The 15,101-nt window shown below is 46.9% G+C and overlaps 1 protein-coding gene across 1 annotated transcript in view; it reads right to left on the reverse strand.

Moving 5' to 3' along the window:
- ITGA4 (integrin subunit alpha 4) overlaps positions 1 to 2,623 on the reverse strand; it is a 45,108-nt gene extending 42,485 nt beyond the window's left edge. The window contains exons 1-2 of the mRNA XM_063318109.1: positions 2,270 to 2,623; positions 1,160 to 1,281 (exon numbers count right to left, since the gene is read on the reverse strand). Coding sequence (XP_063174179.1) covers positions 1,160 to 1,281; positions 2,270 to 2,439 — 292 coding nt within the window. The 5' untranslated portion in view covers positions 2,440 to 2,623. The remainder of the gene's footprint in view (positions 1 to 1,159; positions 1,282 to 2,269) is intronic.
- Between the last annotated feature and the right edge of the window lie 12,478 nt (positions 2,624 to 15,101).

Raw genomic sequence — 15,101 nt, forward strand, 5'->3', positions numbered from 1 at the left:
ACTAATTCAGTCTCAACAGCCAAGTGATTTTTCATCTGCAAATTGCCATGAATCTTAATTATTTTGGTAGTCAACATTTTATATGCTTTAACTATATTCATAAAGTGTATGAATACACTTCAAAGGGGCACAATCCATTACAGAGCTAGATACAGTATGCACAAACTGTTTGCTGTTTATGGGCCTCTAATTCTGTATTAATTTATGAAGCTTTTATTTTGTCTGTGAATATTATTATACCCAAATAGTCCACTCAGATCCAAAAATATTATTGCTTGCTGACTTCTGTGCATTTTTAAAGTACATTAAACACTTAATAGGAAGAAATTGAGCTTTACTTTTGAGAAAATATACATGCAATTTGGAATGCAAGTTTTCCTAACTTAGTCTGTAACTAACAAAACATGCTGCTTTGGACATCTTGCTGAAGAAACTATATTTAAGTATAGATGATATTTAAATAGATATTAATAAATATGTTAATGAGATATAAAAGACAAATAACCCAAAAACTGAAGCATCACAAAGAGTGCATGTTTTACAGATTTACCAAGGGAAGCACTATCCTATAAAGCTGATGAATCTTTTTTCCTTCCAAAATAATCAATGCTTGTGTGCTGACCTTAATCTTTTATCATTTCAATTTATGAAAGCCATGACTGAGTGACAACAGGAAATTACTAAAAGACAATGAAGATTTGGTATATAAATTTTATAAATAATGAAATAAGAAAGGTGATGCAGAACATCCTTGTAAAGCATTTAGCTAATGTAGTTGTTCAACTGATTGTGGGTAAAGCATTTTAAAGAACTTCACTTTCAGATCATTAGGATCAGCTGCCGGTACAAGAGAGGATTCTCACACTGATAATGCAGCTAGCAATCAAAATTCCCAAGGGCAGATAGTATCGTTCGCCCTGTTACAGTGAAAGCACAGGAAGAACATAGGTAGAATCTAACAGTTCTGAATTGCTTATACACAGGTTCTGTTATTTGGAAGCAAAGTTACTTGCTTGAATGCTGGTATTAGCAACATTTTTCCTAATCAAACTTATTAATCTGAGTCAGAGAGAATTCTTCCTTTGCTTTTCCAGGCCTGATTGTTGCTAAGGTGATCTGAAAACCAACAAGGTGAGATCAAATTTCCACTTCCACTCACCCACTTGGAGGATCTCACAATCTCTCTTAGGATTCTTTCCAATTTGGCATCTGAATATTGCCCCTGGATTCACCAGGGAGCTATTGGTGGGCCAGCTGGCTTTAGGGGCTCCTGCTATAAGCCTGAAGGAAGAAAGAAAAAAATTAAACAAAACACAAAAGCAGTCCAGACTTGGGTAATCAAGCATTCATTCAGTGACTGGGACCCACAGAGGTCTCAAGGAAGAAATAGAAATGAATGCTTCCACTTATAAAATTGGAAGAATCTCCCACCCTGCATTAACACCTGGTTTGTGGCAAGTCTGGAGGGGACAGCACATGACGAAGAACACAAGCAATACCCCCAAAATTGATGTGGGGAAGTAGCTTCCCTCCAGCTGGTAACCTCTAGATTATGGTAACCATATTTTCTTGGAAAAAATAAAGGACAAACCTGAAAAAGGGGCAAATCTGAAAGAGATTCATAAGGATAAATAATTTTAATTGTTTGTGTTTATAACTTTGCTTTCTAAATGAAAATTCAAGAACAAAACCAAGAAAAACACATATTGTAATAAAATATCAAAAATCAAACAGCATATGTAAATTTATTTTAAAAAGACAATTTCCAGATTTTTCACATGAATATGAAAGACTGTGCATTAAGTGCAACCATTTGAATGTTAAAGGACCAAACTAAAGGACAAAAGTGAGTTATTGAAAAATAAATAATTCTAAAGGACAGCTTTCTGCAATAAAGGACTGTCTTTTATAATAAAGAGGTATGGTCACTGCACTCCAGATGGGTCCAGATCGCTGGGAGTTGCAGTTCCAACTCATCTGAAGGCACCAAGCTTGGAAGGTTGTGACGCCGACATTCTCCAGCAATTGCTGAAAACAAAACTTTTCGGGGCAAGGAGGCAAGCGCACACTTTTGGTTAGCCTGAGTCAGAACAGAAGGTCTCACCTCCTGGTTTCAAACCGTCGATTAATAAAACGTAACCGTCGAAGGCAGGCAGAGACGGAGATGCACTTGGGGTGGGGGCTCAAGGGCGGGGGGGAGGGGGGGGACAAAAAGCCTCGGTCCCACGGGACAAGCGAGCAGCCTCGAGAAACAGCCCCCTTTACTCACCACCGGCTGGTGCCAAAGCTGTGCAACAGCACCGAATAGCCAAACAGCGTCCCATTGAGCCCTTCGAAGATCAGGGGGCTCTGAATATCTAGATTGTAAGGGCGGCAAGCCAGCGGGCAACAGCTTAGCAAGAACAGCAGCTGGGCAAACCCAGTGGAGGAAAATCCCATCTTCAGCTTGTCCCTGGCAGCCCTCACCACTAACTTTGGGTTCTTGGAGGGGGGTGGGGTCAACTGTTGAAGCACAAAAAAGTTGGTCGCCTCCAGTTGCCTGGCTCCCTAAGACTGGATGAGACGGAGCCCCGGCGAAAGGAATGGGGAGACACTCCCTCCGCCACTAAAAGCCAAGTCAGGATGGTTTCTCGTTACTTACTATTGCTGACGCTGCGCTTTGGTTGCTCTCTCCCCCTCCACCCCCCTTAGACTCGCGGGGTGGGCTTTGCGGCCGACTCCGACAAGCTTCCGGGGGCGCTCCCAAGCCTTTCACGGAGCGCCAAGTTACTCAAGAGGCGGCGTCCGAGGTCTCGGAGCGGCAACAGCTGCTCTCAATTTGGAGCTGATGCCTGCCTGGCTCTGCAGAGGTCAACAAGGCGGGGGGGCGGGAGGGAAGCTACTTTGGCTGCCCCGGAGAGTGATCTGAAGGGACATGTCCGATGGCGCCGGGCGGGAAAAGTCTATGTGCCAAATAGCTCTTGGGACCCGGCGGGAGATTAAACTGTGGGAAGACTTTCTCCAGAAGTAGCTGGAGACAGCCCTACACGTGGCACTCTTCCTCCCGACGTTTACGCAACAGGTAGAGAGTGACTCCCCCCTAGAGAAGCGCCTTCTCCCCACGGGCTTCCCCAAACCACGTCCGAAGCAGAGGCCTCGAAAAGTGGGCAGGAATCCCAAATTCTCGGTCAGCGTTAAGTCCCCATTAAGTCAGCGTCTGTAAGGAGATTATTTCCCTGTCATTATCCCGAAGGCGTCCGTCGGTCAGGGTTGATTGTTCCGCTTGAGGAATGGTGTTCCGCCGGAGGACCCAGAAGCCTGGATGTTGGTAACATGTCCTTGCTGTTTCTAATCAAGGTATTGGCCCGACTGAGGGTTTTGCAATGATTGGCCTCAGAGGGAATGGGGTGTAAAAATAGAATGGAACTAGTGCTTCTAAAATAAAATTGAGGCAGAAACAACAGGATGTCTTTTGAGATGAATGAGAACAATCCTTAAGAATGAAAGCCTTTGCATGTTACACTTTTACTATCCCCTTAATTTACAAAAGCCATCCAGATCAGGACAGAATTGTTAACCACCTAGAATCTTTGGAATGAAGTGGCATAAAATTCTCAGGGCATACATCCACACACATGGTGTGTGAATCCAACCTTTATGACTTATTCAACAATATGGCTTGGCACCATATGTGAAGCAACTCTAATAGTATTTAAAGACCATCAGTTCATACTGTTATCCAAGCATTGCTAATGTGGTATAAAACGCAATTAGATTAGTATTAGAATGTCTATATCAATATTCCTCAACTGTAGCAACTTCCAGATGTGTGGATTTCAACTCCCAGAATTCTCAGCAGTGGCCATATTGACTGAAAAACTCTGGGAGCTGAATTTGCCAAGTCTGTGAAACACCAGTCAGTATCATATTGCTATGTTCAGTGAGCTATGTTTCCTAACAACACTGACCATCAGAGTCTGAATTCATATAATACTCTAGGTTGCATTGCCACTGTGTGTTCTGCTAACTTAGTGTGTCACTGTGTTCTGCTAACTTAGTGTGGTTAATTTATGGTTTGGTTGTACAAATCGAGACAATTGTGCTAATCCAACAAATCCTAGTTCTATTAACATGATGATGATGATGATGATGATGATGATTTAAATTTATTATAGCTTCCCACTCCCATATACTCTGGGCAGCTTACAAATCCAAATCTACCAGAATCTTTGTGATTGTGTTACCTACAAAACACATCATTTGCTGACTGGAATAACACTGTGAAAAAAGGAATGGCTGAGAATATGAATTTAATCTAGGATTAGACTAATTAATTAAATTAAATTAAATTCTAATTAGATTAAATTAATCAATTAATTAATTAATTAAAGTCTAATTAAATTAGACGCGGTGGCGCTGCGGGTTAAACCACTGAGCTGCTGAGCTTGCCGATCGGAAGGTCGGCGGTTCGAATCCGCGTGACGGGGTGAGCTCCCGTTGCTAGTCTCAGCTCCTGCCAACCTAGCAGTTCGAAAACATGCAAATGTGAGTAGATTAATAGGTACCGCTTCGGCAGGCAGGTAATGGCGTTCCGTGTAGTCATGCTGGCCACATGACCACGGAAGTGTCTACGGACAAACGCCGGCTCTTCGGCTTTGAAACGGAGATGAGCACCGCCCCCTAGAGTCGGACACGACTGGACTTAATGTCAAGGGAAACCTTTACCTTTACCCTTTAGACTAATTAATATTTCTTAGATCATTAAACCATTTGTTGCTTCCATAGTAATTGTAGAGAAATATAGATTTGGTCACTTATACTTCATATAACTTACATATCAAGTCCCACCTCTACCATTTTTGTTGTACGTTGAAAGCATCTTTGTAAAGCAAGGCGATTGTTTTGGAAATATATAAAATCACAAGTAAAGCTGGTTAAGCAATACTTTAAAATAAATTTTGAGCAGTAATTCTGAAAGGACATGCTCTTACTGTCTAATGTGTGATGATATTTCACTTCCTCTTTTAATTTTTTTGACACATCACACCCTAAAAGCTTAAGCAGTATATGCTTCTTGAGGCTGAAAATACTTGTCTACAGTACTTCCTTATGGTTTAAATCCATATGTACATATTTAAAGAAAGGGAAGGAGAGAAAGTAAATAGGCTTAAAATAATTCTGAATGCTTTACCTAAACTCTGTAATACTTGCACTCCATTTTCTGGGTTTTTAATGTGGACTTTCAATGTGAATTTCTAAAGTTTTTTTTTAAGTATATTCCTGAAAATCTAATACTTTAATTAAAAATACTTATTTAACACACACTTCGTTTATGCTTTCTGTAAAATGCATATTTATGTCACATGCTTGGTGGCAAAGAGATTGTAATGGTATGTGGGAAAAAACTTGGGAGACAGGGTGACGAGATGCTGCCTAGGTAACAGTCAGATAAGGGACGCAGCTGGATAGTGGGCAGGGCAAGAGGTTCAGAAGGGACCCTCCCTAGTTTCTCAGGCTGTAAAGGAGGCAGCAGGAGATTTGTACTTTCAGACTTGCAAGATTCTGTTAATGTAGCCTTACAATAAAATAAAATTAGTTTATCTGATTGTGTTTCCCATCTGATCTACCTGGTAAGGCTGACAGAAATAGATTTTTGTTAGAAAACATGCCATAGGGCCATTTTGGTCCACACCTAAGGTCAGTCTCATAACATGGCTAAGATGCCGCATGACACATTTCAAATGTCCTACAAATGTCAGAGTTTTTAGAATTGGGGCAGGATATAAATATAAATAATATCACTCCATCAATCAATGATTTGGTTAGATTGAACATAGATTTCAATCCAGAGTAGTGCTAGAGTTAATTTACTACCTTTAACCACTCAGCCACAAAAATTATTATATGAACAAATATTAATCTGACTCAGGTTTTGAGACTAAATATGGCTGGACTTTTTATATCATTTCAAGCTCCTGGAATGGGATATAAGAAGGAAGATATCACTGTAATAAATTAATACATCCATCAGATTGTATTCCCAAGATGTATGCCATTTTCTTCAGCCTACACTGAAGACTTCTAGCTTATCTTGAGACTTATTTATTTACTAGGCTTATATGCTGCTCCAATCACAGACAACTTTAAGCACTGTAGATGCCTAACATCTGTAAATCAGGTTTTTAAAAAATGACAGAATTACAAAACAAAAATCAGAATTTATCTACATAAACATTGGGAATATCAATTACCTTAAACAAATTCTATGATCACAACTCCCAAGGGCTGCTGGAACAGTCAAGTTTAAATAACCTTCCTAAAAAACCAATGGGGTAGAAGCCATTTGGATTTCCAGGGAGACTTTTTATATATATAAAACTTTACTTTTTTTCAACAAATACATAAAAACTACAAGAAATGAAATACATGAAATAAAAAGTATACTACAAGAAAAAAAGAACTAAAGAGTGTGAAAAAAGAAAAAAGACTACTACATACCACATACCACATAATACATGCATACTGACTTCCGACTGTCTACAACAGATACAAATAAGTCAATATCAATCTCTTACTCTAATTTAAACTAGAATAAGCTTTACTTCTATAAAGCATTTCCATTCTCAATATTTCTTCTAAAACACTTTTCCCCTCAAAATGGATATATTAAAAAAGCATTTTATAACATAATTTTCCCCTTAATAGACAAATAATCAAATTTTATCCTTCTTCATCACAATTTTACTCCTAACCAAAGCATTTATATAGTTAGATATTATATCTCCATCATTAGATATTTAAACAACAATCTTATTAATATCCTTTTACCCAAAAGAAATTATCCCAAAAGCAAAAACATCTGTCTAAACCTGTCATGAACACCGTTGCGATGCTTGTGACATCGCAACAGCTCGCATGACAATGCAGGGAAATGGGTACCGGGCGGATTAAGGAAAAAGGCAACTAGCTAACAAAAGAGAGCAACAGGTGCTGGAAACAAAGTATCGACTCTAGCCGGAGGCACGGAAGAGAGAGATACAATGTTGCAAAGAAGGTAATTGACAAGACCAGACCACGAGGCACACCCAAGCTGTCAAAAAGATTACGAACCTGATCGCCTGGCAATGAACCATCACCGGCTGGGAAAACAGTCAAAGAAACTCCCGAAGCACAGGAGGGGCTCCACGACCCCTCACCTACCGGCAATGGAACCAACGGGGCTCGGGGCGCACCCAGAGTAAGAAGGGGTGGAGCCCTGACCGGCGCGGGCTATTTAAATCCCATTCCGGCGCGCTCCATTCACTCTCAGCTTTTCAAAATGGCATGCATTCTGTTCTATCAATAAAGCCAGAACCTAATCCCACGCTAGCGTCTGCGTCTTTACTGGTTAGCAGGCAGAGCCTGAGATAAAGCTGAGAGTCACCAAACCAAAATCGCCAAGCTCCACCGGACGAAAAATTTTCCGCGGGAGAGACCAACTGGTGAAAAACGGAACTGGGGACAGCGATGGAGCCAGCACTTCGCACCAGAGGCGTGAAGGATGGCCCACAAGAGGCAGAGGAGACCCGACAGTGGCTGGAGGCAGCGCACCCAAAAGGGGACATGGACACCCTCCCTGCCCACACCGCACCCCAGTTCCAGACCTGGAGCTCCAACCCAGACAGGAGAACCCTGACGGAAGACGAAGTCGGGGACCAGCAACTCCTCACTTGGGCCAGCGGAGCAGGACCCTGGACGGGAACACCCTACTCCACCTGGAGGCTCTGCTACCCCCAAACGCCCGAGCAGGAAGGCACAAGACTACGTACCGGACAGCATCTGGCAGCACCAACGTCGGATGACCAGGGCACGCCAGACAGGGTCACGGCCCTGGAAGCCAGGGTACGATGCCTTGAGCACCTGCCCCTGTCCCTGACATCGGCAGACGAGGACACGACCCTGAAAGCCAAGGTACGAGACCTGGAACATATGCTTCAGTCCCTAGCAACAATTGTCAGCAAGTGCTCCAAGACTGAGGCGGCACAGGGGGCAAGAGGGGATCGGGGCAACATACCCACCCCGCCAACAACCCCGAGCAGAAGGGGCCAAGCACGAGACTCTGTCGCAGGGATTCGCGGCCCCAGGCCAGTGGGAGCCATCCCTCACCACCCACAGGTAGGGGACCCGCAAATTGGGAGGTTTGCCAAAGACTTCCCCGTACAATTTGACGGGAACCCTACGAAACTGTCCTTCTTTCTAACAAATGTGAGGGACTACGTGGCCCAATATGGCCATTGCTTCAACACAGAAGCCTCTAAAATCTCAGCGGTGGCCACCAAGCTCCAAGACAGGGCTGTGGACTGGTATGTGCAGATGTCCGAGTCCGGAGCCCCAGACTTGGCCGATTTCCATGACTTCCTTGCCGAGTTGAAGCATTACTTTGAGGACCCCCTGGCGAAGGAAAGGGCCAAGTGTACACTTCAAGTGCTGCGCCAGGGAAGAAAAACAGTGGCCGACTACGCCCTCGAGTTCAAGGTCCTCGCAGGCAAAATCACGGAATGGTCTGAGGTCACCCTGATCAACATGTTCAAGCGTGGCCTCAACCGGGAGGTGCTTCAATGGGCACTCTACAGGGACGACCCAGCCTCCCTTCACGGGTGGATTTGCCTAGCCAGAAAAGTGGAGCACGCTCAGCGCACGTTCCTGCTAGCAACTGCAGATGACAAAATCCCACCCAGCACAAGAGGACCAGTCCCACAGTCGGGCCCAACCTGGCACTCAGACCAACAACGGAGGCTTGCCCGCGGGCAGTGTACCAGGTGCGGGAAAATGGGCCACCGAGCGGCGGACTGTTTCACAAACAAGACAACGGATCGCCCGCCCAGACCCACACCAAAGACGCCATCCAACCCCACCAGACAGCTGACAGGAGCGTTAGCAACCCCAGACAAGGACGTGGACGCCTACCTTGCAGGGGACGTGATCGACGCCCAAGAACAGCCAGCGAAAAACGCTCCCCACCTGCTCTAAGCAGCACCGCTGGGCAGGTGGTGAAGAAGGGGCGCAACAACCCCAGGGTGAGTGACGATTGCTCCATCCTGGCAGGGACAATTGAACTCTCTTACAGCCCTAGAGCCATTGTGGCCGAAGCTATGGTGGATTCTTGGTGCTCCAGAAATCTGATCCACCCGGACATTGTCGCGCACTAAAACTGCCCTGTTTCCTCCTCCCTAAACCGCTGGCGTTCCATCAACTAGACGGTTCTACAGTGGGGGGGAGACCGGCCACGCAGAGGACTGGAATGGTCACCCTGACAATGGGCACCCACAAGGAATCAATAAACTTTGTGGTGACCCAGATAGGGAAACCCATAGTATAGTGCTGGGGATCCCCTGGCTAGCACGCAACAACCCACACATAGACTGGAGGACACGCTCCATCAAGTTCAAAGACGGAGTCTACCAGGCACCGACACCGGACAAACCATCTGCTCCGACAGTGGGGAGGGCAGAAGTCATTGACCACACCCACGACCCCCCCCCCCCCCAGAAGGACTGCCGGAGCAATATGCAGACTTTGCAGATGTCTTCGGAGAAGAGGAGGCGGACCAATTACCCCCCCCCACAAGACGGACTGCACAATTGAACTGCTCCCAGACGTCCCATTACCCAAGCCCAAGATCTACCCCATGACCCAGAGAGAATTAGCGGCGCTGCGAGAATTCTTGGATAAAAACCTCTCCAGGGGCTTCATAGAACCAGTGAACTCGCCGGTTGGAGCACCCGTCCTATTTCGGGAAAAGAAGGACGGCACCCTGAGACTATGCGGCACCGATTACCGTGGATTAAATTCCGCTTCCCTATCCAACAAATACCCCCTACCCCTTGTAAAGGACATGCTAGCACACCTGTCAAAGGGAAGGGTGTTTTCCAAACTCGACCTCCGTGAGGCGTATTACAGAATCTGCATCAGGGAGGGGGACGAGTGGAAAATGGCATTCAATTGCCCCTTGGGCTCCTTCCAATACAAGGTACTGCCATTCGGTCTTGTGGGGGCCCCAGGGGTCTTCGTGCAACTCATCAACGAGGTACTGCATGAACACCTATTCAAGGATGTACTGGTTTACCTGGATGATGTCCTCATCTACACGAGGACGCAGAGGGAACACGAGAGGTTGGTGAGGCAAGTCCTCACTAAGCAACGGAAAGCCAAACTCTATGCTAAGCTGTCCAAGTGCGAATTCCACAAATCACGCTTGGACTACCTAGGGTACAGAATCTCTGACAAAGGCATAGAAATGGACCCCGCGAAGGTCCAGGCAGTTTTGAGCTGGGGACGCCCACGCACCAGGCGCCAGCTTCAAAGCTTCCTCGGGTTTGCGAATTTCTATATGTCCTTCGTGAGGGGGTTCACGGAAATCGCCCTACCCTTAACCGATTTGCTCAAGACCAAGGGCGTCGGGGAGATGCGCAAGGTAAAAAACCTGGGGGCCATACTTAATTGGACTCCTGCCTGTCAAACCGCCTGTGACAGGCTAAAAGCGCTGTTCACAGCGGAGCCAATCCTAGCTCACCCGGACCCCGAATGACCTTTTGTGGTGCAGGTGGACGCCTCTGACTTCTCAATAGGCGCCATCCTGCTGCAAAAGGATTCCACGGGAATCCTGAAGCCATGCGCCTACCTCTCGAGGAAATTCTCGGAGACAGAGAGGTGCTGGCACGTATGGGAAAAGGAAGTGTTTGCGGTTAAAGCAGCGCTGGAGGCTTGGCGTCACCTTTTGGAAGGGACGACTTGCCCGTTTGAGGTCTGGACAGACCACCGCAACCTCGAGGTGCTCCGTACGCCCCGGCGCCTCAGTCCCAAGCAAATACGATGGGCTCAGTTCTTCAGCCGGTTCAACTTCCAGCTGAAGTTCATACCAGGCAAAAAGAACTTCCTGGCAGACGCACTCTCCCGACTGCCCCAGGATGCGGAGCCTATCTCTGACATCGTAGGGACGGTGCTTTCCGATTCCCAGCTGGGTATGGCAGCAGTCACCCGGGGTCGCGCTCGGGGACAGCCTGCCCCCCCCTCACAAACAACTACGACGCAACCCACCCCTAGACACAGGCAACCTCAAATACCAGGTGGGCTACGGGCAGATTTCATAACGGCATTGAAATCTGACCCCTGGCTCCTCGCCAACCCCAACAAGGTCACCATGGACCAGGACCTCGCATGGGCGGAGGGAAGGTTATATGTACCCAACTCACAACGGCAGGCGATCCTCAACAGATCGCATGACAGCAAACAGGCTGGTCACTTTGGGTTCTTGAAAATCTTACACCTGACTCGGAGACAGTTTTGGTGGCCCTCACTGAGGAAGGACGTCAAGACGTATGTGGCATCCTGCCCAGTGTGCGCTATGGCCAAGCGACCGGCTGGCAAACCCCAGGGGCTGCTGCAACCCGTGGCTGAACCCTCCTGCCCTTGGGATGAAATCTCAATGGACTTCATAGTCGACTTACCGCCCAGCCAAAAGAAAATGGTCATTTGGGTGGTAAAAGACTACTTTTCAAAACAAGCGCATTTCATCCCCTGCGCCTCGATCCCATCAGCCCAACAGCTGGCGAAACTGTTCCTAGTCCACGTGTACCGCCTACACGGCTGCCCCTCCCGCTTGGTGACCGATAGGGGCACACAATTTACCTCGAGGTTTTGGCGGGCTTTTTTGAAACTGATAGGTACCCAGCAAGCCCCGTCAACCTCCTGGCATCCCCAGACGGATGGATCCACAGAGATCCTTAATGCCACACTGGAGCAATTCCTCTGCTCCTACATAAACTATCACCAAGACGACTGGGTAGACCTCCTCCCATTCGCAGAGGTCGCATACAACAATGCGATACACCAAAGCACCAGAAAAACCCCCTTTGGGGTGGTGTCAGGTCGGGAGTTTGTCCCCACCCTGAACTACCTCAGCCTCCGTCCCCAACAGTGGCCGCCTGTGATTGGGGTGAGAAAATCACAGATTCCTGGCTGGTCATCAAGGATGCGCTTAAAGAGGCACAAACAGCGTACAAATCACAAGTGGACAAACACCGGCGTCAGCAACCAACATTTCAGATGGGAGACATGGTCTATCTATCCACCAGATTCATAAAATCGCCGCAACCGTCGAAGAAGCTGGCCCCCAAGTTTATTGGACCATTCCAGGTGACACAAATAGTGAACCCAGTGCGCTTGGACCTGCCCCATAATCTAAAGAGACTGCACCCGGTATTTCACTGCAGCTTACTCAAGCCGGCAAGTGATCCCTCCCGATGGCACCCACGCACGTCCCCCCCCCCCACCAGTGATGATAGACAGGCAGTAACACTTCGAAGTAAAGGAGGTGCTTGACTCCCGCAAGTGGCGGGGCTCCCTCCAATACCTCGTAAAGTGGAAACACTTTCCACACCCTGAGTGGGTCCCTGCCCATGACGTCCAGGCTCCCGACCTGATCCGCACCTTCCACACCGCCTACCCCTCCAAACCCGTGGCTTAACCTTCCTGAAGGGGGGCAGTATGTCATGATCACCGTTGCGATGTTTGTGACATCGCAACAGCTCGCATAACAATACAGGGAAATGGGTAGCTGGCGGATTAAGGAAAAAGGCAACTAGCTAACAAAAGAGAGCAAGAGGTGTTTGCTGTCAAAACAGCCCTGGAAACCTGGCGTCACTTATTAGAAGGGGCTTCCCACCCTTTCGAAGTGTGGACTGATCATAAGAACCTTGAGGCATTAAGCACCAGTCGAAAACTCAGCCCCAAACAACTTCGGTGGGCTGAATTTTTTAGTCGCTTTGATTTCACACTCAAATTTATACCAGGCAAGAAAAACTTTTTAGCAGATGCTTTATCACGCAGACCCCAAGATGCTGGCCCTGGGCCAACTGTGCAGGGTACTGTGTGGACTGAAAAGCAATTGAGTTTGGCAGCTGTAACACGCAGTCAGACGCGAGCACAACAAGCTCAACGCCAAACCGCTCCGCCTCCCTCCCGTCTGGCACATTTGCCAATTCCATCAGACTTGAAACAACAGTTGCTTTTCCACCTGAAATCTGACACTTGGTTACAGGCGAATTTAAACACTGTAACTTTTACTGAGGACTTTGCCTGGCGAAACGATTGTCTGTATGTACCCGAGGCTTTACGAAAGACGATCCTCCACCGCTGCCATGATGATAAGGTGGCTGGACATTTCGGCTACCTCAAAACCCTCCATCTCATCAGACGTCAATTCTGGTGGCCAACTCTTTTGAAAGACCTTAAAGCTTATGTGGCTGCTTGCCCTGTGTGTGCAACAACCAAGCGCAAAACTGGCAAGCCTCAAGGCTTTCTGCAACCTGTGGCAACCCCTTCCTACCCATGGCAAGACATATCCATGGATTTTATTGTTGACCTGCCACCCAGTCAACGAAAAACAGTCATTTGGGTGGTCAAGGACTTTTTCTCTAAACAAGCGCATTTTATCCCATGCGCTTCTATTCCCACCGCGCAACAGCTGGCACGCCTATTCCTCGTACACGTGTACCGCCTTCACGGAGTCCCCGCCCGTTTGGTGAGTGACAGGGGCTCACAATTTACGTCACAGTTTTGGCAGGCATTTTTGAAATTGATTGGCACCAAACAAGCCCTCTCCACCGCGTGGCATCCAGAGACGGATGGATCTACTGAGGCTGTTAATTCAACACTAGAACAATATTTGCGGGCTTTCGTCAATTATCAACAAGACAACTGGGTGGACCTTCTCCCATTTGCTGAAGTTGCCTATAACAACGCAGTGCATCAAAGCACTGGACAAGTTCCTTTTAAAACTGTCTTTCGGCGTGAGTTCGTCCCAATACCCGAACTCCCGCATCCGCAATCACTGCCTGCCTCTCTCACTGACTGGGCTGAGACTCTAAAAGACTCATGGCAAAACATTCAACAAGCCCTTCACCATGCCCAATCCACCTATAAAAGACATGCAGATGCCAGACGCTCCCCCCAACCTACGTTTGCTGTCGGGGATAAAGTCTATCTATCCACAAAATTCATCAAATCACCACAACCTTCGAAAAAACTTGGTCCTAAATTTGTTGGTCCTTTCCCTATTATTGCACAAATTAATCCTGTGACTTTTAAACTTGATCTACCCCATAATCTTAAACGTTTGCATCCTGTTTTCCATTGCAGCTTACTCAAACCGTACCTACAGTCGGATCGCTGGCATCCCCAACCAACCCCACCACCTCCCATCATGATCGATGACCAACAACACTTCGAAGTCAGGGAAATCCTTGACTCCCGCCACCAGCGCTCCACTTTGCAATATCTCGTTCATTGGAAACATTTCCCTCATCCTGAATGGGTTTCTGCTCACGATGTTCGCTCCCCTAACCTAGTTGCCTGTTTTCATTCTGCCTATCCGGCCAAGCCAGCTCCTTAGCATTTTTTTAGGAGGGCGATATGTCATGTTCATCATTTCAATGTTCTGTTAACATCGTAACATTTCTCATGTCAAACCTGTCAAACCTCTAATCCGTGTATTCCATGCTTGCACATTTGCTGGTATTTTCCATTTCTGCTGTGTTCTTTATCTTGCTACTTCGGAGTGTATGTTTGGGTTAGTAACTCTTTTCAAGGTTATTTTCCCAGGCACATGTAACGGTTGCTAGCACCTGGGAGGGGGGTGGTTGCTAACGAGCATTGGGGGCAGGACTGGTTTGGATGCAAGGCTTTTAAGTTTGTATTTGGCGCGCTTTTGCTCATTCTCAGCTTTCTCTGTATTTGCATACTATTCCTTTAATAAATCAATTATCTTTAAACCCTGGCTTGTGAGACTGAGTATTTGGGATTAGGCAACCATTACACTGGCAACAAAGTATCGACTCTAGTTGGAGGCATGGAAGAGAGAGATACAATGTTGCAAAGAAGGTAATTGACAAGACCAGACCACGAGGCGCGCCCAAGCTGTCAAAAAGATTACGAACCTGATCGCCTGGCAATAAACCATCACCGGCTGGGAAAACAGTCAAGGAAACGCCCGAAGCACAGGAGGGGCTCCACGACCCCTCACCTACCGGCAACGGAACCAACGGGGCTCAGGGCGCACCCAGAGTAAGAAGGGGTGGAGCCCT

Source organism: Candoia aspera, chromosome 1, assembly GCF_035149785.1.
Source record: "Candoia aspera isolate rCanAsp1 chromosome 1, rCanAsp1.hap2, whole genome shotgun sequence".
In the NCBI taxonomy this organism is placed as follows: Eukaryota; Metazoa; Chordata; class Lepidosauria; order Squamata; family Boidae; genus Candoia; species Candoia aspera.